Source organism: Vanacampus margaritifer, chromosome 5, assembly GCF_051991255.1.
Source record: "Vanacampus margaritifer isolate UIUO_Vmar chromosome 5, RoL_Vmar_1.0, whole genome shotgun sequence".
NCBI lineage: Eukaryota > Metazoa > Chordata > Actinopteri > Syngnathiformes > Syngnathidae > Vanacampus > Vanacampus margaritifer.
In genome coordinates, this window is record NC_135436.1 from 9,003,824 (window position 1) to 9,028,780 (window position 24,957).

Here is a 24,957-nt window from a genome sequence, read left to right on the forward strand (position 1 = left end):
TTCATTGAATGAATATAATTTAGTCAAGAGGATAAATTATGACCCATGTTTATACCGCTGTCTTTAGTTGCAAGCAGCTAAATGTTGAGCAATTGTCTCAATCTTAACGACTGTCTGACTCAGTAAAATAGAAAACGTCTACTGTAACTGAAGGACTGTATCACACAAGACCCGTTTTAGGGGCAATGCCATAGATTAAGCATATTAACTATCCCTCTTGTTAAATGCTTCATCTCATCTTTCGAATAAATGTGGTGACTAGATTTATAATAATCTTTAGTACATTATATGCACAAACTTTAGGTTCTAAATGCTTTTCTAGTTTGCTCCAGCATTTGGCACATATCCCGTTGATTGCAAAAAAAAAAAAAAATGCAAAACTGCTTGATGATGAAGACCACCTATCTTTGGTAAATGAACTTTAGCACATTAGCCCATCAATGGCGGGAGCTACTTCTGCCGCGAGCGCTCGACACTTGTCTCAAGCTTCTACTTCGAGTGTAACATCACTAAGTAACAGCAAAGTAAAGCTAGTAAATATTTATGACCACCCGCCAAAAGGAACTTTAACCCGCATCCGGCAGGTGTCAATTTTAGAGCCGCTGTATATATGCACATGTATGTGTGCGTCTACTGTATATATGGATATCATTGCTGTCCTGTGAAAAACACGTTTCCATTTTTAGGTCGCGGGCTGCTCTCCGGTAGCGATCCTTCTTGGCGGCACGGCTTGTATCACGGTGCGCTTTATAGTCTGGAAAATATGGTGGAAGTGTTTTTCACAGGACAGCGACTATATGTATATGTATGTCTGTATGTATGTAATAATTGTTTTTGTTTAAAAAATTAGGTTGCTGATGTATCCAGTTCAAGTGAGGATTCATCAGCAGAGGAATATGTTCCAGATTCTCACAGTACTTCGGACACTTCCTACATTGAACCTGTTTCAGAAATTCTGAAATCCGAAGGTATTCCAGTAATGAGCTATTAGAAAACTGCTCATCTTTAAGATGAGAGGTAGTCATGTTTTAAAGAATAAAATGTTCAATGTTCACTGACTCTTTTGCATCTGGTTTCATGTCTAATTTATCCATTACAAAGATGTGCTTGACCTAGATAACCTGTTCACATAAGAAGCATTGTTTTATTAACATACCAGTTTCAGTCTGTCCTAAAGTTGTAACATGGTGCTCAAGGATCAGGTATGACTTTGCATTTCACAGTATTGTTATGCACAACAATGCGACCTTATATCAGGTAAGTCATTACACATCAATGTCATTTCAGTTTGTGTAACGCCAGAATGCCAGAACTTTCAAGTCACTTCAGTGACATGGTTGCTGTGTGTTGTGTAAACTTTGTCCTTGTAATGTGAGTTGGTCCTCATAATTACCATTTTTGCCATGGGCGTGGCTTATTTAGCTCATTATCTATGTCCTCATAATTACTGTTTTTTCAGGTTTTTCTTTTTTTTGTGCGTTGAGTTTTTTCAAGTTTTGAAGTGAAATTTCCCTGGACGACCCCAAAAAAAAATTTGGGGTGCAAGTCCCATCTCTCTGGCATTAGCGGAAAGGGGTGTCCCCGTAATACACAATTAAACAGGTTTGGAAAAAATGTCCTCATAATACACAGAGGCAAACCTGCGTGTGTATGTGTGTGTGTGTGCGTGTGTGTGTGTGTGTGTGTGTGTGTGTGTGTGTGTGTGTGTGCGTGCGTGTGCGTGTGTGTGTGTGTGTGTGTGTGTGTGTGTGTGTGTGTGTGTGTGTGTTGTCTATCAGAGGCATGTGCATGCAACTACATGAGGGTGTGCGTCTAGTGTATGTTTGTCTCTGAACATGTGCAGCAAGCCCCACGGGACACTAACACTGGAAACAACTGCACTGTTCTGCACTGTGGTGACCCACAAGGGATAGACATTCACCAAGGATCTTCACCTTGAAGGCAGGGGTGGGAGAATGACATTGCATGCAGAGAGATCAAAGGGTTAAAGAGCTAAAGTAGCTTCTTGCCTGCTGTGTGAACAGTTTTGGTGTGGAGAGTAAGGAGACATGGTTTTCCCTTCACATCCTCATCTCATCATTTACCGTATCTCCACAGCACTGTGTTTGATACAGACTGATAATTTGGCATCTTACCCCTGTATTACCTTACTGATGATATAATTAATAATAATAATAATAATAATAATAATAATCCCAACCCACATTCATTGGTATTGTGATCTTTACAAGATTGGGGGGGGGGGGGCATAATTGATGTACCTAACCTTATTTAGCAACATGCACTACTCCAAGGATCTACAACCTATGGCTCTGGAGCCACATATGGCTCTTTATTCCCTCTTCAGTGGCTCCCTGTGGATCTTTAAAAAAACGAACTCTTTTTTTTAAACATTTTTTATTTTTCAGATAAAATATTCTTTACATAAATTAATGACAGAAAAAAAAGACATAAGGTAGATGATAAACTGTCCATAAAATTGTCAAAAATGTCAAATTTTTTGTTTTTATTTTTTTATTAAAAAACAGTCAGAAAACGTTCAAAAAGTAAATATAAAATATCTAAAAACAAAAGAAGAAATCCTAAAAATTACCCTGAAATGTTGACAAAATTGCCAAAAATGTCAGAAAATTGATAGCAAAATAGGCAGGAAAAAAAGTTTTTAAAAAAAGTATGAAAAACGTGGAAGAAAAGTGAAGAAAATAAATTGGACGTAGCATATTTCTGTGTTCTGGTGCAACTCTAATTAGCTATACATTAAACTAACACTAACACTGTTCCGTTCATCACAATGTTGAAATGTTTTGCGGCTCAAGACAGTTTTTTTGTTATTTATTTGGCCTAAAATGGCTCTTTTGACAGTAAAGGTTGCTGACCCCTGCACTACACAAAACGATTGTGCTAAGTTGAATAAATTATTTTGCTTCATAATAGCAAAACCGCTGGAAATGAAACACTCCAAATATTATGTTCTGTGAAATGAATGTTGATTTTCCCCATTATGCTTTACTGTAGTCGGTAGTTCTCTACATGTAGTTTTTTTTTTAATTTATTAGGACTGATTCACAGTGAAATAAACTATTATTATTTAAGGTGCTCTTTTAATTACTGCATTTGACTCTTTACTAATCAGATAGTGTAAATGTGTGAGACGGTGAACTGAGCTACAAGTCTTGAGGACTGGACACTGGCATATGATGACTGATTTCATCCCTCAAAAACACTTGCTAGAAAGTGTTCTTGCTAGCACTCACTTGCTGGCTAGAATGTGCGCACACACTCTCTTACACGCGCACACACACACACACACACACACACAAACACATTAAGTGACCAAGTGTTACTTGTATGTCGTGGGAGTGAAGACTTAACAGTAGCAACATAAGTAGCCTCAGAGGGAAAGAGAAATTGTTGACGATGCCATGCCAAAGTGAGAGGCAGGTCAGAACAGACTGTTCTGTTGCTTCGTTTCATGCTGGCTTGCCAGCCAATCTGCTCTTGGTGGTCGGTAGACTGGGCACTGCCAGGTGGACCAAGGCGTTCTGCTGCTCTTTGCCTGTACTTTAGTTTACAGGCCAAGATACGCACAAACAAAGCAGAGAGGTGGCAACGTGTCACCTGTCATTGACTTCATTTGTTGGAAGGCAACAATAGTTATATACAAGGGTACATCTGTTTTAACTTAATTAGTGTACAGTATTTAAATAAGAGGTTTTCAACAATGTTTTGAAGTTATTTAGTTTTTGCACATGGATTTACCGGTAATTATCCTGGGCTTGGCTGGCGAGGAGTCCAGGGTGTACCCCTTCTCTCGCTCAGTCAGGTTGAATAGGCTTGCATCTGTGTCACTAAAATGCAATAATGATCTTAACTCATTCACTCCCAGCCATTTTCACTGAAGCAAACCCCGGCTGTTTTACTGGATGTTCACTGATTTTGCAAGACCCACAGAATATTGTGTTCTATTGCTATAAAAACATAGAACCTACCAAAATAAAGATTGAAGTCTCTTCTTTCATCAGGAAAAAAAAGTATATTTCTATCTGTTTCCATTTTGTAGCAATTAGCATTAGAATATAGCTAAGTTTCATCATTATTCACAAACCTGTTGAAAACACTGGGGAAAATAGCTCTTTGCAACATGGCCCTGGTTGATCTCTTATACTCTGCTGCCATCTGCTGGCCGTTTTTTTGTAATAACTACCATTGCTTTGAGCGACCTCTTCGGGTCAGAGGCTGCATCAATGCTCTAGCATAAAAAACGTATTGATTCGTTTTTGGAACCATGGCAATATTTAAAATAGAACTTATTTTATACAAGCATTTGCTCCCCAAAACGTATAAAAACGTTCTATTTTACGTGTATGTACATTACTGTAATCAGTGGGACTGGGGACACATTACTTCTAAAACTCGACTCACAACCAATGATTGTTAAAAAAGTAGAATATTAAATATGCAGGTGTATGGTACTTGCCTGGCATTTACATATTATCTTAAAAATATTTTGAATAGCACCCACCTGACCACAACTCTGGGTGGTTGTGGCTGGTTTGCTAGCTGGTCTCCATCTACTACATCATACGCAAGGGGAGATTGTTCATCTTGCAGTTGATTTTACTGTAAATGCACTTTGCGCGCCAATCTCCTGCATAGACTCCAGTGAGTCCTTTCGCCATGTAGATAGGACGCATCTCTGTGCACTGTGTTTAAATGGGTTAATGATGGGAGCCGCTTCAATTGGCCGAGAGTTGGCTGCATTCTCTCTCACGATGGTGCAAACGCCCTGTTCTAACTGCGCTTGTCTAGTAAAATACCAAAAGAAAGAAAACTTCACCCATGCACACAGTTCGACTGCACTTTGCACTAGACTTGCGCTAGGTACAAAAATCGGGCCGAGTCAAAGTAAGGTTGAGTCTTTCATAAGTTTTTGCCAAGCAAGTCGTAAGTCATCAAATCAGCGACTTAAGTCTACTCGAGTCCAATTCATGTGACTCAAGACCCCCACCTCTGCGATTTGTATACAGATTTCCCGAGTGAGGAAGCTACCATCATGCATGATGACGTATGTGGCCGTGTGAGGCTCCACGGCTTGGGTTGCCAAATACAGGTCTTTGTCCCCCTACAGTACATATGAAGGCTCGTTTACCAAATTTTAACCCGGTTTTCTCAACGAAAGCTGGAACTCTTGAACAAAAATGAACTGTCGTTCAAAAATCGTTCACAGACGAGTTTACAAAAGCAAGAATACACTATGTTCAGTTCACTTTTGTTCATTGAACTTGTGCAGGTACAACATTGGCCTTGGAAGTGCCTTTCCTTGTGGTTGCCATGTTAAAGGTCACGATGTCGAGAATTTGTTTTGTTGGATTCCTTAGATTATCGTTGATGTAAACACAGAATGTCTTCTGCGCCAGCCAGTTGAATTTTTCATATCGGTGGGTGAACTTATAGTCAAGCAGAAAAGTGATTAATTGATTAAAAAGGTTGAGTGTAAAAAAGCAGCATGTGAGGTGACCTTGCACTGATCCATTTCCTCCACTCCAAAATAACCCACCAGCAGATCTCCATCTTTGAATTAAGTGAGCACATAGATTGGACAGATTATACCCATTATAACCACACTGTCGGGTACCTGCCAAAAGGGCATTTCCTACGTCCCTTGTTTCCGGCTTTAGGAAGGAGTTCAACCGGGTTCCTGAAATGCCCTTTCCAATTAATGTTGCCAATGCTTTTAGGCTAAAGGAGGATCTTTTGTGAAGTAGTTCAGTAGTAGCCCAGGGTGCTTTCTGGCATTTATGAATGAAGCATTTATACTAAGTTTCCCCGTGGGTCACCTCTTTAGTGGACAGTATGTATACATCTGCCTGCTCATGTGGAATTACTGGAATGTGAGGCCATATGATCCCTCTTGTGACTCTTTATTACTTATCTTTTTGACCAGGCACCATTTCTTTCACACAGGATAAGTAGAGTATACAACATGTATTGTACTTGACATTGTCAAATGCTCCTGATGAATGTATAAATTAAATGGCGATGTAGGCAAAAAAACATTTTGCAGTGCTGCTGATAACACTGCTGCCTGCCGCAGCCAAAGTGTGTACATGAGTTTAATCCACTACACACACACACACACACACACACACACACACACACACACACACACCATTGCCGCTTTAAACTGCTTACGTCTGAGAATCACCGCAGCATTTGCATAACGGAATTAGCTGTCATTATGGTCATGCTACCGGCAGGGATCAGAGCATGAGCCAGCCATTCCCATTCATGTCCCAATCCTTTTTCACGCGGTGCTTAGGAAATGGATATTGAGAAGTGTAATTGCATTTTGTTTTGTGTCACATCATATCACATGAATTGACAGGCGTCTTAAATCAACTTAGTGGAAACTGCTGAGATTTTTCACCTTGAAAGTGAACTAGGGACAACTTATATAACAACGACAATATTTCAGACTGTACATTACTGAGATATGAAAATCGTCAATGATGTCTTTAAAGTGTGAGTTTAATTAATTAATTATGTTGCTTAAAATAACCACTACTACTACTACAGTTGTTACCACAAGATGAAAATATTGGCTTAGTTGTCCTGGTCTCAAGCCAATAAAACTCAAGTTTTTTTGGGGGGGTTTGTTTGAAGGCTTGTAAATCACATACACTGAGTCACACACACTCACTCCACTCTCAGCCCTCTCACTGTAATGTCCTCTAGCGCTGCATCGTATAAAAAAAAAAGAAAGAAAGAAAGATAAGAATAGCGTTGCTACAGAGACAGAGCTGGGATGATGTTTTCCTAGCTGTGACGTCAGCCAGGCTTAGGATCAGCCAATAGCATGTAGACGAGGAGGCACAATCCGACCACAGCATCACTCAACACAGCGCAGCGTACTGCATGTGTGTGTGGGTGCATGTGCGTGCACATGTGGATGTGGCACTGTATCTTATGAAATACAATTTCAGGTGTCCAGAGAGGATGGAGCTTTTATTGAGGCTTGTCAGACAAATGTTTGACGGAAATACTTCATGCACTACAATCAGGCGTGGTCAAACCATATTAGTGAAAACATTAACACCATCCGTCAGCCTTTTTTCTACACCGCGGACATCAGTGCTCAAAATATGATGCTTAGCTGATTTTAGTGTCTTTAAGAGCATTGTTTTTATTACAAAATGTGTGTGTTTTGACCATCAACCAGTCGCTACATTTCAGTTTATTGTAGATTAAGTATTTTACAGTAATACTGTTTGAATTCACGTTTTACAGTACACCAGATGAACTTCTGTAAGTCAAAGACAGGCATGATTGTCTGAGGTCTGTCCTTAAAATATGATTTTAAAGGTATCAAGTGGTGAAAAATGATATGGAGCTTAATTAAATTCTAGCTCTGCATCTTCAAACAGGGCACATTCCTTATCCACCCCCTGACTATGTGTTAGTTCTTCTAGCCATTCAATTATATAATCACTGCAACTTATGTAATGGAATTTAGCAGCATTACGTGACAAGTTTTCTACAATTTTGCATTCGGTCAAGAATGTGAAAATGTGGTAATATAACACAACAGCTGTTGTGTCAATTTCTAAATAAATAAATAAAAAGCCTAAATCCTGATTTGACTGCAAAAAATGTGAATGAGTTGGGACTATCTTCCTCAAGGTATTGTGATCTGTTATCGTCTGTTGATGAATAAAGCTCTGCAATCCGAGAGGGACAAAAAGGACCTCCAGTCATGTTGGCCACCTGACTGTCATTGCTAGACCAAGACAACATCCAGCCATCCATTTTCTGTACCACGGAGAGATGGAGCCTAGCGCTGCAGACTTTAAGCGAAAGGCAGATTACATCTAGATGAATGTTGGCCAATCACAAGGCACATATTGAGACCACATCATTAGTCAAATATGAAACATGTGACTATAACATCCTTGTTACATTAAATAGATTCATTTTACTTATGGTTCTATTTTTATATGTTGAAATAGTTCAAACATGAAACTAAATGATCAATTGTATACAATATTGTGTACAAGTACTTATTATGAAAAGCAAATGTAAATGTAAAATATGTCTGGATCATCATTCAAATTTTTATTTTCACCTCGTGTATATTATTTCAGTACAGTACATTATTATTGTTCCAAAATGCAAATTGTACACTTGAAAAAGTGCGTTATTTACCTTCACGGTTTGATTGAATACTGTGCGTTTGTCTTTCAGAACTCAAAAAGTGCCCAGGGATTGGTGGGACTGAAAAACCTGGGGAACACAGTGAGTACAGCTCCCACTTCACTACAAATCATTTGACATAGTGTCTGGGAAAGGGAGAAGTTGTACAGGCTTGCACTTATTGCAGTAAGTGTGTTAAATGTTATCAGTTTGTTGACATCTGCCTCCACCAGAGTGGGGGGGTCTTGAAGAGTGTCTGCTAAGCAACAGGCTTCGCTAGGGTTCCTAAAATAAATGGGATTTGTGTGTTGCTCTTTGTGTGAGGTTAGCTCATCGGGGCACTCATTTGGGGCATTCTGAACTCTGGACCGAGCAGCACTCATTCTCTTTCGCTTTGGACCAGTTTGAGCATGCCAAAGTGCACATTGCCTTTGTGCATGTGACCACAGCAGCATTGTATGCTGGCGACAACTACTTCATTTTCCCGAGAAGACTTTTGTCTGCAGGAGTACTTTTCAGATGGAGATATTTATTTTGTGTCATCCATCACAAAATGTATCAATCTCAAGTTTTTATGGAGCCAAGTGTGAAACATGATTGATACAAAGTAAAGCCTGGATTAAGTCTTCTAGGGTCCAACATTCCTAATATGGTTTCAAACAAATACAGACACCATGTATAAATTATCATTTACAATTTTGCTTGTTATTTTGCGGGGGGGGGATCTTGCAACTATGACCATTTATCATTCATCCATGTAAATCCAAATCAAGAATTAACAAGATTTTGTGAAAACTATTGATCACAGGCACTGATGAAAACATTGTTGATGGAGGTCAAATTTCCCAGTTGTTGCACCAGAAGTTATTATCAACTCAACATGTGATTGTTCAACTTTGAAGGAAATCCAACTGTTTGTTTTGGTTTCTTTGTAGTGTTTCATGAATAGTATCCTGCAGTGTCTCAGCAACACACACAGCCTGCGAGACTACTGCCTGCACAACTCGCACCGCAGAGACCTTAACAACAACAGCCGCACCAACACAGCCCTCATGGAAGGTGAAAGACTCTCTGAACACAATCTCAAACATGAACTTGTTCACACTCTTAACCTCTGACTTTGATTTGAATCTCTATGAGATTGTGAAGTGCATTTCAATATTATGTCTGTTGGCAGAGTTTGCCAAGCTGATGCAAACCATGTGGTCGTCGACCAGCAGTGAAGCTGTCAGTCCGTCTGAATTCAAAACTCAGATACAGAGATACGCTCCCAGATTTGTGGGATACAAGTAAGGCTTTTTTTTTATATATATAAAAAATATTGTCTGGCTAGTTTGCCTTACAAGCAGTAAGTGAGTAGAGGTCATAGCGCTGAATTATTTTGTGTCTTCTCCAGTCAACAGGACGCTCAAGAGTTCCTGCGCTTCCTCCTGGACGGCCTGCACAACGAGGTCAACAGAGTCACAGTCAGGCCGAGAGGCACAGTCGAAGATTTTGATCATCTGCCGTAAGTATTGTGAGACAACCAGCACAGAAGGCACGATGCCTCTCAAATAGAAGTTTTTGTATTGCAGGACATCAGTCTTATTAAGTGGTAGCCAATCAAAAAAATTCTTTGCATTAATATGTTCTGTGTGGCCCCACTATTCTAAACATGCTATCCTGATAAATATTGATTTTGTGGAATAAGAATTAAGCAGAAAAATCTGGTCATTTTTAAATGGTATATCGTTCTGCTTACTTCTTATTCCACAAATGCAATATTATTCAAAATACTTTATTAGACTAGTGGAACATAGAACATATTATTGCAAAGAATTAGTTTTACTTGATCCATCCATCCATCATCTACTGCTTATCCGGAGTCGGGTCGCGGGGGTAGCAGCTTTAGCAGGGAAGCCCAGACTTCCCTTTCCCCAGCCACTTCAACCAGCTCCTCCGACGGGATCCCAAGGCGTTCCCAGGCCAGCCGAGAGACATAGTCGCTCCAGTGTGTCCTGGGTCGTCCCCGGGGCCTCCCGCCGGTGGGACATGCCCGGAAACACCTCTCCAGGGAGGCGTCCAGACATCCGAACCAAATGCCCGAGCCACCTCAACTGGTAGTGGCTCGACACTGAGTCCCTCCCGGATGACCGAGCTTCTCACCCTATCTCTAAGGGAGAGCCCGGATACCCTGCGGAGGAAACTCATTTCGGCCGTTTGTATCTGGAATCTTGTTCTTTCGGTCACGACCCACAGCTCGTGACCATAGGTGAGGGCAGGAACATAGATCGACCGGTAAATTGAGAGCTTTGCCTTTCGGCTGAGCTCCTTCTTTACCACAACGGACCGATACAGAGTCCGCATCACTGCAGACGCTGCACCGATCCGCCCGTTGATCTACCGCTCTAACCTACCCTCACTCATGAACAAGACCCCAAGATACTTGAACTCCTCCACTTGGGGCAGGACCTCATCCCCGACCCGGAGAGGCCACTTCATCCTTTTCCGACTGAGGACCATTGTCTTGGATTTGGAGGTGCTTTTCATCCCAACCGCTTCACACTCGGCTGCAAACCGCTCCAGCGAGAGTTGGAGATCACAGCTTGAAGAAGCCAACAGCACCACATCATCTGCAAAAAGCAGAGATGCAATGTTGAGGCCACCAAACCGGACCCCCTCAACGCCTCAGCTACGCCTAGAAATTCTGTCCATAAAAGTTATGAACAGAATAGGTGACAAAAGGCAACCTTGGCGGAGTCCAACCCTCACTGGAAACGAATTCGACTTACTGCCGGCAATGCGGACCAAACTCTGACATCGGTCGTACAGGGGCCAAACAGCCCGTAGTTTTACTTGATGTCCGCTTTAAAGGGCTTTAAATATAGGGTTATTTAGGTTCTAAGTAGGACCATTTGATATTCAATATTATTGCATAGGTGGGCACTTCCGTCGTTATGTTGTAGCGATAGATATGGGGGGTTTTCCAAGGCCGATACCAATGCCGATTATCAGTAGTCAAGCAGGGTGATAACCGATATTTGAAGCCGATATTCATTTTCAGTTAAAAAAAAAAAAGGGGGTAGTGGGTTGGTAATATTGCCGTCAAAAAATTTTCAACTACAAATGCCAATCTTGACTCTGTTGTAATGTCTTAAAGCATGTTTGCTGAACATTTTTTCAATTTTTTTTCTTCTTTTTTTCTTAGAGGACACCTTTTAAGTTTCTAACAAAATGTTCAGGGCATCAGTACGTCTTAAAAAGTTAATTGGAAACTTAAGCAAGTAAATATGCTAGCTCTCTATAGTTTTCTACAGTAAATATATAGTTTTCCAAAATGTAAAAATACCTGATATCTTAAACTTTGACATTTCTATGTTTTAATGTCAAACAAAAACAAATGGTTCCAAAGTTTCCCAGGGTCAGCAGCATCTCTTATAAAGTTAACTGAAAATTTAAATAAATAGCTTCCTAAGATTAAAATTGTTTTAGATTTACCTTATATAGGCCATCAAAAGGCCAATATTCCGATATTCGTCAAAAGGCCCAATATCGGCGCAGGGCCGATTATCGGTCTACCCCTATTATGTTGGTCCGTCATTGACGGATGCCCAACTTTTGGCGAGTGCTTTATGACACGATGCCACGAATAAGTACACGGACTTGAGCACAGACGGAAGCAGATTTACGTCCGTCGATCCGGGTCAGCACAGACTGTCCTTCTCAGTCTGTGTATTTATTCGAAGCTTCACGTCATAAGGCACTCGCCAAAAATTCAGACGCACTCGCTGAAAGGTGGACATTTGTCAATGTGACGACAGAAGTGCCCACCACTAAAATCTGTTGATTCATGTATCTGGCAATCACAAAATCATTGAACAGCTGAGACCTTTAGCATCTTGTGGAATAATAGCTCCCCAATTTTAAATCACTTTCTGCTTCCTACACACTTGCAAATTAATTCATTTGTGTCCAACAATAAAAATATCTAAAATACAATATGTGGAAATCATTCATTGTCAATTTTTTTTGTTTCTCTGTGGATCTTTTAAATAGTTTACCCTCTAGAAATATTGATATTAGCATTTAAAAAGGCACAGTATGAGGATGTGTCTTAATTTATTCTACATTTAAACAGAAACTATAAAACCCTAATCAATCAATTTTAAAATTAGCTGTATTAAAAATAAATAGGGGAAATTTAAACATTTGTTAGTTTTTGTGTGTATTTGTAAAACATAAGGCAAAATGTGTCATGGAGTAGTAATTTAAGGTTGTCTGTTTCTCAGCCTGCGTTAACACGCAGATCAGATAAATGCCCCAATTCTTTTGGATATTATTATACGTTATCTAACTGCTCATCTGGGGGTCAGTGTTAATCTGTGCAACTTCCCTCTGCTGTCATCAAAACAATTATTATTAAGTTTCTCCACGCTTCATTCTGTATACTGTGTGTTTGCATCGTCAAAGGTTGTAATGCACATTTAAGCATGCAATAGTTCACCATGGTTCTCAATTGTAGGGTTTGCTGATTAGTCAAAACAGTATGGACATTAAAAGTGTCTGATATTGTCCATTATCAGGGATGAGGAGAAAGGGAAGAAGATGTGGAGTAAATACCTGGAGAGGGAAGACAGTAAAATCGTCGGTGAGTTGAACTAAGGACGATATAATTTAACCAGCAATGCAGATGAGGCTGAGGTGTGAACTATTTTGTTTTTCAGACTTGTTTGTTGGGCAGCTCAAGAGCTCTCTGACCTGCAGCCACTGTGGTTTCTGCTCCACTGTCTTTGACCCTTTCTGGGATCTGTCCCTGCCTATTGCCAAGGTTTGGACACTCAATATGCCACACAATGAGTGCAAGGATGTTTTTTTCCCCTTATTGTGTCCCACCTTACTACCACTTTCACACATACTTGTCATTACACACTCAACTGATCAACTTTACTGCTTGAAACCAAAGCTCCAACAATATAGCCAACAGGATAAAGTAAATTGGATGACTGTTTGAATTTGAAAGTAATACATGAGATCTGAAAGCACATCTTAACGCAAACTCTTGTTTTCCTCTCTGAATCTGTGTGTGTGTGTGTGTGCGTGTGTGTGTGCGCGCGTCTTAATGTAAACGCGTCTACGTTTGCACTCAGAAGGGCTACGGGGAGGTGAGCCTCATGGACTGCATGCGGCTCTTCACCAAGGAAGATGTCCTGGATGGAGATGAGAAGCCAGTGCGTTTCATTACACAACAGCATCTTACACGTTGGCGAACGTGCCTTTAATGCTGATACTTAGTAACATTGTTTGTTTTTCTCCACAGACGTGCTACAAGTGCAAAGCTAGACGAAGATGCACTAAGAAATTCACAGTACAGAAGTTTCCCAAGATCTTAGTTCTGCGTATCTTTTCTGCTATTAACACTTTTTCGATTATACCTTAAAACTTGAAGATTATTATTATTATTAATTATGTACACAATCTAAACATAATTCATTTGGAATGTTACTCCAGCAGACTTGTCAAACATTAAGCACTAAGTGCATCCGACTAATCCAATAGCCCCTGAAGCAGGCCCTCAGTGGCTTAAGCTTTAAGGTTTTAGCTCGGACGTAACATTCCAATCACGCTGTTTATTTTCCGACTTCCAGCAACAACTCCCCATTGATTAAACCGGGGACGGGCAACTTAAATGATAGAGGGGGCCACAATTTTTCATCAGCGATACTTGGGGGCCCACATAGGACCACACACTTCCTCCTAATCAGTGTCTGCTTTTTTATTGGACTAATGTCCATCACAGCATCTTAATTTAGATCAAGCCTGGGTAGGTTGTTACTCTTAAGTGAATTTTGTTGCTCTGTGCTTGTTGTGATGGGCGCTGATAATAAATTCAACCCATTTCATTCAAGGCGCTTTTTTCAGAAAAATCAAATCACTCAAAGTTTTAAAGTGGAAGTCAATCTTAAAAAAGTATTGGCAATAATATGTTATATGTGACGTCAATAGTCTAAACAGGACATTCTGATTAATATTACATTTGTGGAATATGAGTTGTGCAGCAAAATCCAGCCGTTTTTATCCATCTCAGAGGGCGGCTATTTTGCCACAAGCTGTCAACTGAAGATGACATCACATTTGCACAGGGCTCATCGGTAACAACCAATCAGCTGTCGACTGAAGATGACAGTGTTGCTCAGGGCTCAGGCAACGACCAATCACAGCTCACCTGTTTTCTGAATCTGAGCTGTGATTGGTTATTACCTTATACCTAAGCAACTGTGATGTCATTTTCACATTTTCAAGTGGCAAAATGGCCGCCTCTGAATTTTTTTTTATTTTTTTTTATGCTGGATTTTGCTGCTTAATTTATATTCCATTAAAGCAATATTAACCCAAATACCGTATTTAGACTAGTGGGGCTGCATAGAACATATTACTGTCCCCAAAAAATACATTTGGGGTTGACTTCCCCTTTAATATTATTCAGGTACTATGTTTGTCCTGGATGTTATTCTAAACCTGCATAAAAATTATTCGGCCTACTCAAGTTGTGGTGTAGGACAATATTTGACCTGGTGCAAGTGCAACTTAATGATGTACTCCTTCTAGTGGTGAAAATATGGATATGGCCGGCCGTAAACAGCAAAAATCTGCGTGTAATTGACACCCATTGATGAGCATTGGTTGGGGGCAGTTATTTTTTTTTGTAAACCCCAAAAAATATTCAAAAACATGGATAAACCTCAAATATGCATTTTGCACACAAAAATGGAGGATGGCTTCCGCTTAAAAAAAATCCACGAATAGGTGAATATGCGGGATTTGAGCTACAAGTATTTACTTGAATTAACCAATGGGGCCCTCGGAGTGTTGGCGGCCAGATGCCCATCCCTGGATGTGCACTGGGAGGTTTGTGGGCTTTGGTTCGGGTAACCAGGAGAGAATGCAAAATGTGCTGATGTCAATCGAAAGCCAGGTCATAGCTTTTCACTTCCCGTGTCCACAGTTGGTTTCCGGTTTCATGTCTGGGTATGCGACTGCAATCAAATGTTCAAGTCTAATGGCTATCACCAGTGACACCACTAGCTAACAATTGATGGTTCGATCATATTTTTGCTTTGCTGGTTGTAAACAAGTGTAGCGAGAGAAGACATGCTCCTTGACTCCTTGCCATGCAGACCTCAAACGATTCTCAGAAGCAAGAAGAACCAGCAAACTGTCAACTTTTGTCAACTTCCCCATGAAGGATCTTGACTTGCGAGAGTTTGCTTCTGAAAACAGCAGTAAGTTTGCATAGAAATACTCCACACACCACACGGGCATGTCTACATCCTCTAAAGATGTATGAATAATATAGCTTTTTTTTATGTTGACATGTAAAATCTGAAGCTTTTTGCTTTTGTTTTCTGTTCTTTAGTAAATGCAGTGTACAACCTTTATGCAGTGTCCAACCACTCAGGCACCACAATGGGAGGTCACTACATAGCCTACTGTCGCAACCCAACATCTGGGGAGTGGTACACCTTCAATGACTCCAGGTATGTTTCAACTGTGACCAAAGGGACACCTTCATGAAAGTCATGTGGTGGCTAGAAGACTGCGTCATTTGCATCTTTTAGTCAAAAAGCTCCTTGGATATGTTGAGATGGTTTTTACCCAAGTCTGTTTTCTATTAAGTGACGGTAGCGAATTCATCAAGAACTAAATTTGACGCATTACTGAAGAATATTCAGAGTTGTATGTTAAGCAGTTTTATTCACCCAGCAAAAGTGAGTAGAGACGTCGATGATGGAGGTACAGTATGGAGCAAGGAACAAGCCATTATTACTGTTTTTCTTTTTTTTTTGCACTTTATCCAATTTTCATGACTTATGCATGGGCCTCAAACTGCTGATAATATTAGGCTTACCACTTAACACTTTCATATGTCACAGCCATTTGCTGCCATCTTGTGTCCGCATAATGATGATCAACTATAATGCTGCTGTAACAAAACTTTTCCTATAATAATGCAATACTACGGGGAGTAATTTTATTATACTGTTTGTCATTCACGTCACATTTTGACAATTATTACTATTATTTTACACTTTATGAATCTTAGTATTAACAAAATTATTTATAATGGTTTAATATGCGTGACATGAGTTCTTCTTTGGAGTAATGTTGCATCCAAGCAAAGTGGGAAGTCTGACTTTTCCGACTTCAAACCAAGAAGTGTATACGGGAACGCCCTCTTGAACTCGGAAATCCCACTTGCGAAGTCGGGGGGGAAAAAGTACCCTGACTTCACCGACCAACTTCAATGTGACGTCACTCTACAATGGTGACCACTATGGAAACACAGACCGTGAATTGTCAAACACAATTTACTTGAGGATAAAACTGATAGCTTTCTTCATTCATGACAGTATACAGCTGTCTCTGTGCATGAAAATATACGGTGAACTACTGTACTGTATGGAATGTTTATGAAATAAGATAAATACATAAATGAAGCAAAATTGCGAGAAGACAAGTTGGCTGGAGGCCAAAATGTGTTTTGAAGACCAAAATAAAAAACAATTTATCACTATCCGCCATTTTGGTTGTTTGCTTTCACCTTGAACATTTTCAGGTCTAAACTGGGATAAAAATCCGACTTTTGACCTTCCTCGAATGCAGCATAAGTACTTAATGAATGAGATGGCCAGATGTGTATGTGTAGTTGGCAGACTCATTAGTGTCAATGTATGGATCAAGGTTAGATATCGATTGACAATAATCCATGTGTGTGTGCACACCATGATAAACATGTATCACTTCCCTCTCCAGAGTAACGCCAATGTCCTCCAGCCAAGTGCGCAGCAGTGACAGCTACGTCTTGTTCTACGAGCTAGCTTCCTCTTCGCGCATGTGAAGCCTGGCAGACGACGGCAGGCCGCAGCAGCACTCTCGACAGACGGTCGGATGAAAAACGAGCGACTACGCGCGCACGAAGGCTCACCTCCACCAGGATGGAGGCTCCGCGTCTCAGCAGAGACGCTGGGAGAAGGGACACGCAAGAACGTGATCACCAGCCCTGCTTCCGCCCTCCTTGTCTGTACTCACCGATTGCATCCAGGGTAGAGGTGTGTGTGTGTGTGTCTAGAATGTTTGATTGTGTGTGTGTGTGTGTGTGTGTTAGACGGACACAGGGCAATAATCCCATTGACCCGAGGAACCCAAGCACCTCCATCTCCCGCGTCTCTCTCTATGCACCACCAGCTCAACTCCTGACTGCGCCTTCACTTTTTCTTGGTTGCCTCAAATGGTTCAGATGACTTGCAGGTTTTTTGACTCCTTTCTGTTTTTGAGAATGTTTGTTTTTGTCGTTTTTATTTTATTTGAGGTTGGAAAATCATTTTAGCACATTATCATTACCGCCATTTTGGACTTGAGCTAAACCGTCCTCACTTTGTGACTGTAACCGGAATGGTCATGATTACAAGATGCTAGCATCCCACCGGCCAACTCCACTGCACCAAGACACTCCTTCATTTTTGTCAGCATCATCTTCACTTTTTTTTGCTTGAAACACAGCTGTGAGGCAGGTGGCACTGTGAGTGTTCTATGTTGATTTGAACTGAATTTTTCTCACATGGTTGCTACCAATGTTTGCTAAGTGTTGTGAATGAGTGAATGGGCTGGCATCTGATATGGATTTATTAATATGATTGATCAAAGTGAAGCTTAAGTCCTCATCAGTCTATATGAGGTCTTCCTCCTGTTTCATGCCATTGAACAACAAGGAAAGAATGTCTAAAGAAGATTTGAAAAAAAAAAAGGATCTGTATATTTTTATATCCTGATGCAATATAGAGAATGTACAATTCAATGGTGCTGAAGCTGACCCATAACTGTTTTCATTTGGTTTAGTTACCAGGTTTCAAGAAAGGAAGAAAAAAATATTTATGCTTAAGGATATTGTAATGACACTTTTTAACAGTGACAGTGAAAATGAGTAAATATGGTATATAGATATATATGAATAAAATTCCACAAAACTACTGTTTTTAGCATTTTATTTATCTTGTAGCAATCTTCATGTTTTACTCAGATGAGAAACTTCTCGCCCACTTGGCACACACTGTAAGGCCCACTTTATTTTCCGACAATTGATGCACATAGTCCTTATAACGGTAACTGCTGCAGCCCTAGATGCAGAGTGCAGTTAGAGGCGTGGCTAAACGTTAACGTTTGACTCCACCCACATGGATTCTCGATCTTAAAAAGCTTTCTTTTTTCTTTCTTTTTTTGTTTCTGTTTCTTTCTTATTTTCTGTTTCTTTGTTTTTTCTTATTTTTTTTCTTTCGTTATTATTTTCTTTATTTCTTTAATTGAACTATTGCCTTGGCGGCTTTGTGTGCCATGCCATGGAGGAGTGACTTCCATGTTTCACACAACAGCGCTGTTTCCGGTTGCGCTATTTCCGGTTGCTACGACGTGTGGTCCGTTTCCCGTTGCTTGCGCTTCCGCCCTTGTGTCTCTCCCGTCGAGTGGTGTTTGTGTATAACTTCCCTCCCTCCCAAGACATGGGTTCCGTTCACTAACAGTCTGACATAAAAGTGCTAAACAGAAATGGCACCACCAGAACACACAACAATACTGTACATTAGTATGGTAACATGCTACATTGGCAAATAAATGCTACTCAACTGAAGCCTGGATGTGGATTTTAAATAATGTCATAAAATAATCTCTTGGTTTTCAGGCATCCAAGAGAGAATGTAAATTGTCTCATGATTACACGCAGAAACCTACTGAAATTAAGTTGACAATGTAATTTGTAATCTACATCAAACTACAATTACACTTGAATTAAAAATAATAATAATAATAATTAAAATTCAAAGTTTGTTATCCCAAGACCAGACCAGTTCTAAGGAACACTACACCACCCCAGGTATCCAACTAAAGTACTTTCATGCAAATCTGGTGGTGTATGTCATGTTGAAATAAAAGCCTTCTAAAATCTGTCAATTTAGGCTATTATCCCTGATTTAAAAAACAACAAAAACATTAAAATCAAAGTTTGTTATCCCAAGACTAGACAAGACAAGACATTGTAATTTGCCATAAAACGTGTCGGCAAAATTCTTTCCGAGATCCCATTCATAAACACAGCCAACCCATGTTTATGTGCGCAACTGGTCCGTTTCGGTGGTATATAAATGAAAAGCGTGACTGATTGTCACCAAAATTATTTATGGGTACATGTGCTAATGATAGTCTGAAAATATTAGAACCAACCTCGCAGTATTATTCATTTTTTGTTATTTACGCTTCCGTTGTCACTTTATGTAAAAAAAAAAAAACAAGACTGATGTGTAGACATGTGATATTAGAACAATACTCGCAATATTTTGGATAATATTTGAAAACGTGTGGCAGCGCTTCCATCTTAAATATTATCAAAAATATTGCACGTTTCGTTCTAAGATTTTCTAACTATTATTAGCACGTCTACACATGATAGAACACTTTTGGGGACAATCAGTCACTATTTTCATTCATTTTGCCACCGTAATGGAGCGGTTGCACACACAAATGCGGGTTTCTGTATTTGACAGTCACTTCCGCAATAAATGTTTTTTTTCTCGAAAGAAGAATATGAAACCTGAGACGGTAGGAGACAGGGTTTTTCCTGCATTCAAAACTCAGAGGCGGCCACCTCCAGCTAATTTTTACGCCACCCCCAGTTAGAGCGACTGATATCACGTGATTGAGCTCGGCAACAACGTGTTTTAACTGCAGTTGCAGCATTGCGCCACTATGGAGGCGCTATATCAACAGCAGTGCACCGGAAAGACCTGAAGGAACTACCGAAGAAGAAACATCACGGAGCAACTCCGTTGCACTCCCCATTTGATTTCCTGTTTATGCAACCGAGGCAGAGGCGCCCTCCAGCCGTTGCCTAAGTAATTAAAACACAGTATATGCAATTAACATAATAGTGTTTTACAACAAGGCTGAACTATATTTACAATTTAATATGTACTAGAGGATGAATTTTGAATTATTGTAGTAAAAAAATAAAAATAAAAAAATTGCGAGGGCACTTGCTGCTGCCATGCCATCGAATGAGCGTTAAAATGCAATTTTTTATTTATAAAAATGTATCTAAAATATTGAGAAATGTGTGTGTGTACGTGTGTTTGTGAGTGCGTGCGTATGTATGTATGTATGTGTTCACATACTGTATGTGTTTGAGGACTTTGTATGTCGCGTTCTGAAGTACAGGCTAGTTAGGACAGAATGCCATATCCAATATGGCGGACATGCTGACGTATAACAACAACGGGTTTCACCTGTTCAAGGCGGGTTTAGCATATTGATTACTCTGGTCCAGCTTCCCTGAGCTGAAAGCTGTAAAACGACGGGAAGGGCGCATAACATCATGTTAACCGCCTTGGCAAGTGGCGCCGTGGTGTTTCCTGGCCTCTTCTACGGCCTGGGGAAATTACTCAAGTTCATGTTCAGACACTGGGACGACGCGGACGTAGTGACTGTCAGCGAAAGGTTGGCATTTGTTGAAAGCTCATTCAAGCAGATGCTGCCAGAAGCGTCTTCCTGACGCTTCAATGTAAAACAACACGAAACGCTTAAATCGTTTATCTTATTATGAGAGTGATTGGTTATATAATATAGGTTAAACGTGCGTAGTTTGTAAAATAATACTTCCTATTGTACAGGAGTCCTCGTTTTATAACAGACCTGCTGGCGACGTGACACAAATTGTACGCGCCGCAGTCTATCACAATACTTATGCTAATAACACGGTAATTAATTAAGTCTTATGGTAAATATTGGTATGAAAAAAAACTTCAAGGCCATACATTTTTAAATGCGGCGTTCAGTAAGTAGCATGTCTTCCTGTACCGCGTGAAAACGCACAGCGCGAACTATTTCACATGCGCCGTTCGTAAAGTCGACTTGTCGTATGTCGAGGGCCGAGGACCCCTGCTTGTAGCGGCTAAACTAAATAAGTTGGTAAAGTATGCATTTGTGCTTTTCAGGCTTGTTTCTGCTATCCACGCTAGCATTTCTACTGCAATTGGAATCACAGTGGTGTCATCTTGTAAGAACGTCATGACTGACAGGTAATAAGAGATGCGTGGAGCAGTGGAACCTCCGCAGTCAACCAAACTTTTTATGTTGAATAAAAATATTATAACTTTAGTTGGGTTTTGAGCAGCACAAGTGGATTGCAAGAATTTTTTTTTTTTTGGGGGGGGGGGGGGGGGGGGGGGGAGGGATAAATTAGTTATAAATATAAAAATATGCATTGTTAAAAGGAAAATGCATTCTTGTTTATAAATTGAAATTACATTATCGTTTATTTAATGGCAAATTCAACTAAATCCTGTACAAAACGGTGGTACAACCTCTCCTTTGTATTCAAGTTAAACAAGTAGGCTTCTGGTTCAACCTGCTTCCCTGGCTAATAAACAAAAACACAAAAAAAGTGGATTGCAAGATTTTTTTGGGGGGGTGGGGCAGAGAGAGAGAGCGAGAGAGGGGAGAATAAATTAGTTATAAATATAAAAATATGCATTGTTAAAAGGAAAATGCATTCTTGTTTATGAATTGAAATTACATTCTAGTTTATTTAATGGCAAATTCAACTAAATCCTGTACAAAACGGTGGTACAACCTCTCTTTGGTATTCAAGTTAAACAAGTAGCCTTCTGGTTCAACCTGCTTCCCCGGTTAATAAACAAAAACATTAAAAAAAAACAGTGTGGTTGTATTTTCAAAAAAAGGCCTTTGCGACTTCTTTAATGCTTAATGTATTTATCTAAACCGTAATATAAATTTTCCCAAAATATAAACTGTGTTTTTTTTCTGACTTCTTCCAACATTCCACAAAAATGCATGTTAAGCCAATTGAAGAACACACAGGAAGGACTGAACTGAGATTCAAACCCTGAACCTCTCTGAGCTGCCCTACAGGAAATATTTTCTCATCATTAGAACAACCATCATCACAGAATGGATAGGGTGACTCTAGGAGGTTCCACTGCACTCGAGCTTTGAGTCATGTAAGGGTCTATAAATGAATGTGAACATATTTTCTATGGGAAAAAAGCAATATCGTCAATACTTTTCTGACAAAACAAAAGACCCCCACAAAAGAATGAATTTACTATGTGAGTTGTATTCTCCTGCTAACAAATTCTTCTCACCCTACACAGTCACTGGCTGGTCAATGAGTTTGTCTTGTTTGGTTCGTCCTATATGACCACTGACCTGATTGCCATGTACCTGAGCCACTACCACATTAAGAGGCTCCGAAGTCAGAGCATTGTGTACAACCGCCACTCTCAGCAAACAATGATGGCGTTCCTCGCCAAAGACTGGTTGCTTGTCCTCCATCACTTGGCACTGGTTCTGGTTTTCATGCCAATCGTTTTGGTAAGAATTGACCGGTACTGTGTTGTCTTGTCTGTTTTCAACACTCACGTCGCTTTTTATATACTGTATGTCTTTCAGTTTTTCAGAAGAGGACTAGGTGATTTCTTCCTTGGGTGCTTTTTCATCACAGAATTCAGTACACCTTTTTTGTGTTTTGGAAAGATTCTCATACAGGTACACAGCGCACCATCGACTTTGAGCTTCTCTCACCAATAAGAGCAAAGTCGTTCATGAAAACAAACAGTTTGGATTAGGGCTGCTCGATTATGGGAAAAATAATAATCACGATTATTTAGCATTTAAAATTACAGTATTAAGACCAAAAAACAAAGAGAAACTTGTAAGTTCCTTTTGGATCAAACAGAATTTATGTATTTATTTGTTTATTCATTCATTTATTTATTTATGTTAGAGGGCAGCTTGTGCACTGTGCAGTACGACAATAATTTATTTTATTGGTACAAAAGAAGAAAATGTTTACACATGTAAAAAAATTGACACCAATTTAAAAAAAAAAAATAGAATCACTATAATAATATCAGTTCCCTTTGGACCAAACATAATTTATAATAATAATATATAGTTATGATAATATGTATTTATTTATTTATGTAAGCAAAAACCTGAAGTTAGAGTGCAGCATGTGCACTGTGCAATAGGACGATCATTTATTTTTTGGTACAAAATAAGAAAAAAACGAATAAAAAAATATTAAGACAAATAAAAATCTTTGAAACACTATAATTATGCAAGTTCCTTTTGGATGAAACAAAATGTATTAAATTAGTTATTTAAAATTTTAAAAAGGTGCAAATGTATAAATTTAAACAACTAAATTTTTTTAATTAATATATATTTTTTTACGGTTATGCTGATTTTGTTATTGTGGAGTGTGATAACTGAAATTGCAATTGAATTTGGATTAATTGCACAGCCCTAGATTGGATGATGCTTGACCATATAAAACCTGAGCCATTAAATATATGAGAAAATTCAGATTCTTTGTAAATAGAGTATAAGTTGATCCTTTTGAACAAACTTTTTATTTTTTTATATTTTGAAAATCAATGACTTGATTTGTGTCATATTTGATACATCCGGTCACAGTGTTTTAAATTTGTACATTTATAACTGTCAAAAATATAATAATTAACAAATTTATCAAACACATTAGTATTTCAAAAAATCAGAAAGAACATTTCCCACTATTAATACGTATAGGTGTCTCTCCTTTCTCAATTGGGGCGATCTTGCAAGGTCGCTGGAAAAGCCATCTTCTGAGCGATAATGCCCTCTAATGGATTATCCGTGCAATGCATGTGTCAGATCATATACGTCCCAATTTTAACGGGGGGAAAAATATTATACTCATGAAATAGAGGGCTGAGAATCTCTTGTATTTAATATGATACGTTTTTAAAAAAGATGGATGATGTGATCATTTTTTTTAAAATCTCGGCCTTTTAATATATTCATTCCATCTTGTAACACCAGGCCCTTCCAAATTTGTCTTTCTGTGCTGACGACATTATGTCAGATTACTAATTTTTGTTTGCATCTGTCTTACTGTCCCTCTCCTGTCTGTGATCCAGCTGGGCCTTGACAACACCAGGCTGCACAGAATCAATGGCATGTTAGTCCTTTTGACGTTCTTCATGTGTCGGATCATGATCTTCCCTTTCATGTACTGGATGTACGGGCAGCAAGTTAACATTCCACTGCACCAAGTACCCTTCAATCTGCCTTGGCACTGCAACGCAGGCAACCTGGCTATCTTCGCACCCCAGGTCTACTGGTTTTACCTCCTGCTGAACAAAGCTAAGCGACTGTACGATAAACAAAGGAAATTAAATTAACAAAAAAGAGACCACACTTGTAACATATTGTTGTTTAAGACGCACAAGGTGTAAGTAGAGCTATTCTTTAAAATAAAAATGAAAAAAAAAACACTGTTTACAACTCAGGCATTGACTAAATTACATTACTTTACATCTTTATAAGCACTGCTAGTCTGCCTTTCTGTTACAGCCAGCACAGTTTACTTTTATGAAAAGATGAATGTAATATTTCTTTTTAAGTTTAATTTTAAAAAAGAATTAAGAAATGTATTTATGGTTGTTTTGATTCTGTGTGGATTTAAAAAATATATATATATATATGGGAAGTTGGATAAATCCGCCAGTAGCTGCTTTAAAAGGTATTGTAAATAAAACAAACAGTAAATAAATAATGCTACTTCAAGCTGCAGTCTCGCTTTTGTTCACATGGTGGCAGCACAATGACATGCTAAACCAACTTCCATTTAGTGTCCGTAATTGCAACTACAGTTAGCCCCTTTTGGGTTAGCTTGTGTGT

General features: G+C 39.3%; 3 protein-coding genes across 9 annotated transcripts in view; all 3 read left to right on the forward strand.

The window, feature by feature from the left end:
* Window positions 1-1,671, forward strand: part of LOC144051987 (N-lysine methyltransferase KMT5A-A-like) — a 14,798-nt gene extending 13,127 nt beyond the window's left edge. Inside the window, exon 8 of one of the 2 annotated variants that reach the window (XR_013294092.1) lies at window positions 851-1,659. The gene's annotated coding sequence lies outside the window, so the exon portion shown is untranslated. The other variant, XM_077565690.1, reaches the window with a different exon arrangement.
* The window catches only part of LOC144051986 (ubiquitin carboxyl-terminal hydrolase 2-like), a 59,990-nt gene extending 41,796 nt beyond the window's left edge, over window positions 1-18,194 (forward strand). For 4 of the 6 annotated variants that reach the window (XM_077565680.1, XM_077565682.1, XM_077565681.1 and 1 more), the window contains 11 exons: window positions 8,242-8,292; window positions 9,126-9,249; window positions 9,368-9,479; window positions 9,587-9,697; window positions 12,753-12,817; window positions 12,894-12,997; window positions 13,317-13,397; window positions 13,487-13,565; window positions 15,345-15,449; window positions 15,584-15,704; window positions 16,981-18,194. In XM_077565680.1, the coding sequence (XP_077421806.1) occupies window positions 8,242-8,292; window positions 9,126-9,249; window positions 9,368-9,479; window positions 9,587-9,697; window positions 12,753-12,817; window positions 12,894-12,997; window positions 13,317-13,397; window positions 13,487-13,565; window positions 15,345-15,449; window positions 15,584-15,704; window positions 16,981-17,065 (1,038 nt within the window). In that variant the 3' untranslated portion in view covers window positions 17,066-18,194. The remainder of the gene's footprint in view (window positions 1-8,241; window positions 8,293-9,125; window positions 9,250-9,367; window positions 9,480-9,586; window positions 9,698-12,752; window positions 12,818-12,893; window positions 12,998-13,316; window positions 13,398-13,486; window positions 13,566-15,344; window positions 15,450-15,583; window positions 15,705-16,980) is intronic. The other 2 variants (XM_077565683.1, XM_077565685.1) reach the window with 1 other exon arrangement.
* A 2,301-nt stretch (window positions 18,195-20,495) lies between these two features.
* On the forward strand, window positions 20,496-24,843 carry LOC144051996 (TLC domain-containing protein 3A-like). Its single transcript, XM_077565710.1, has 5 exons — window positions 20,496-20,706; window positions 21,204-21,287; window positions 22,383-22,602; window positions 22,681-22,776; window positions 24,195-24,843. The coding sequence occupies exons 1-5, from the start codon at window positions 20,585-20,587 to the stop codon at window positions 24,456-24,458; spliced, it is 786 nt and encodes a 261-aa protein (XP_077421836.1). The 5' UTR covers window positions 20,496-20,584; the 3' UTR covers window positions 24,459-24,843.
* Window positions 24,844-24,957: the final 114 nt, after the last annotated feature.

Bases quoted from the DNA above. Each gene is read 5' to 3' on its own strand.
- LOC144051996 (XM_077565710.1), top strand. From the start codon at position 20,585: ATGTTAACCGCCTTGGCAAGTGGCGCCGTGGTGTTTCCTGGCCTCTTC. The intron at 20,707-21,203 runs GTTGGCATTTGT...TGTGCTTTTCAG, and splicing joins GTAGTGACTGTCAGCGAAAG to GCTTGTTTCTGCTATCCACG. The intron at 21,288-22,382 runs GTAATAAGAGAT...CACCCTACACAG, and splicing joins AAGAACGTCATGACTGACAG to TCACTGGCTGGTCAATGAGT.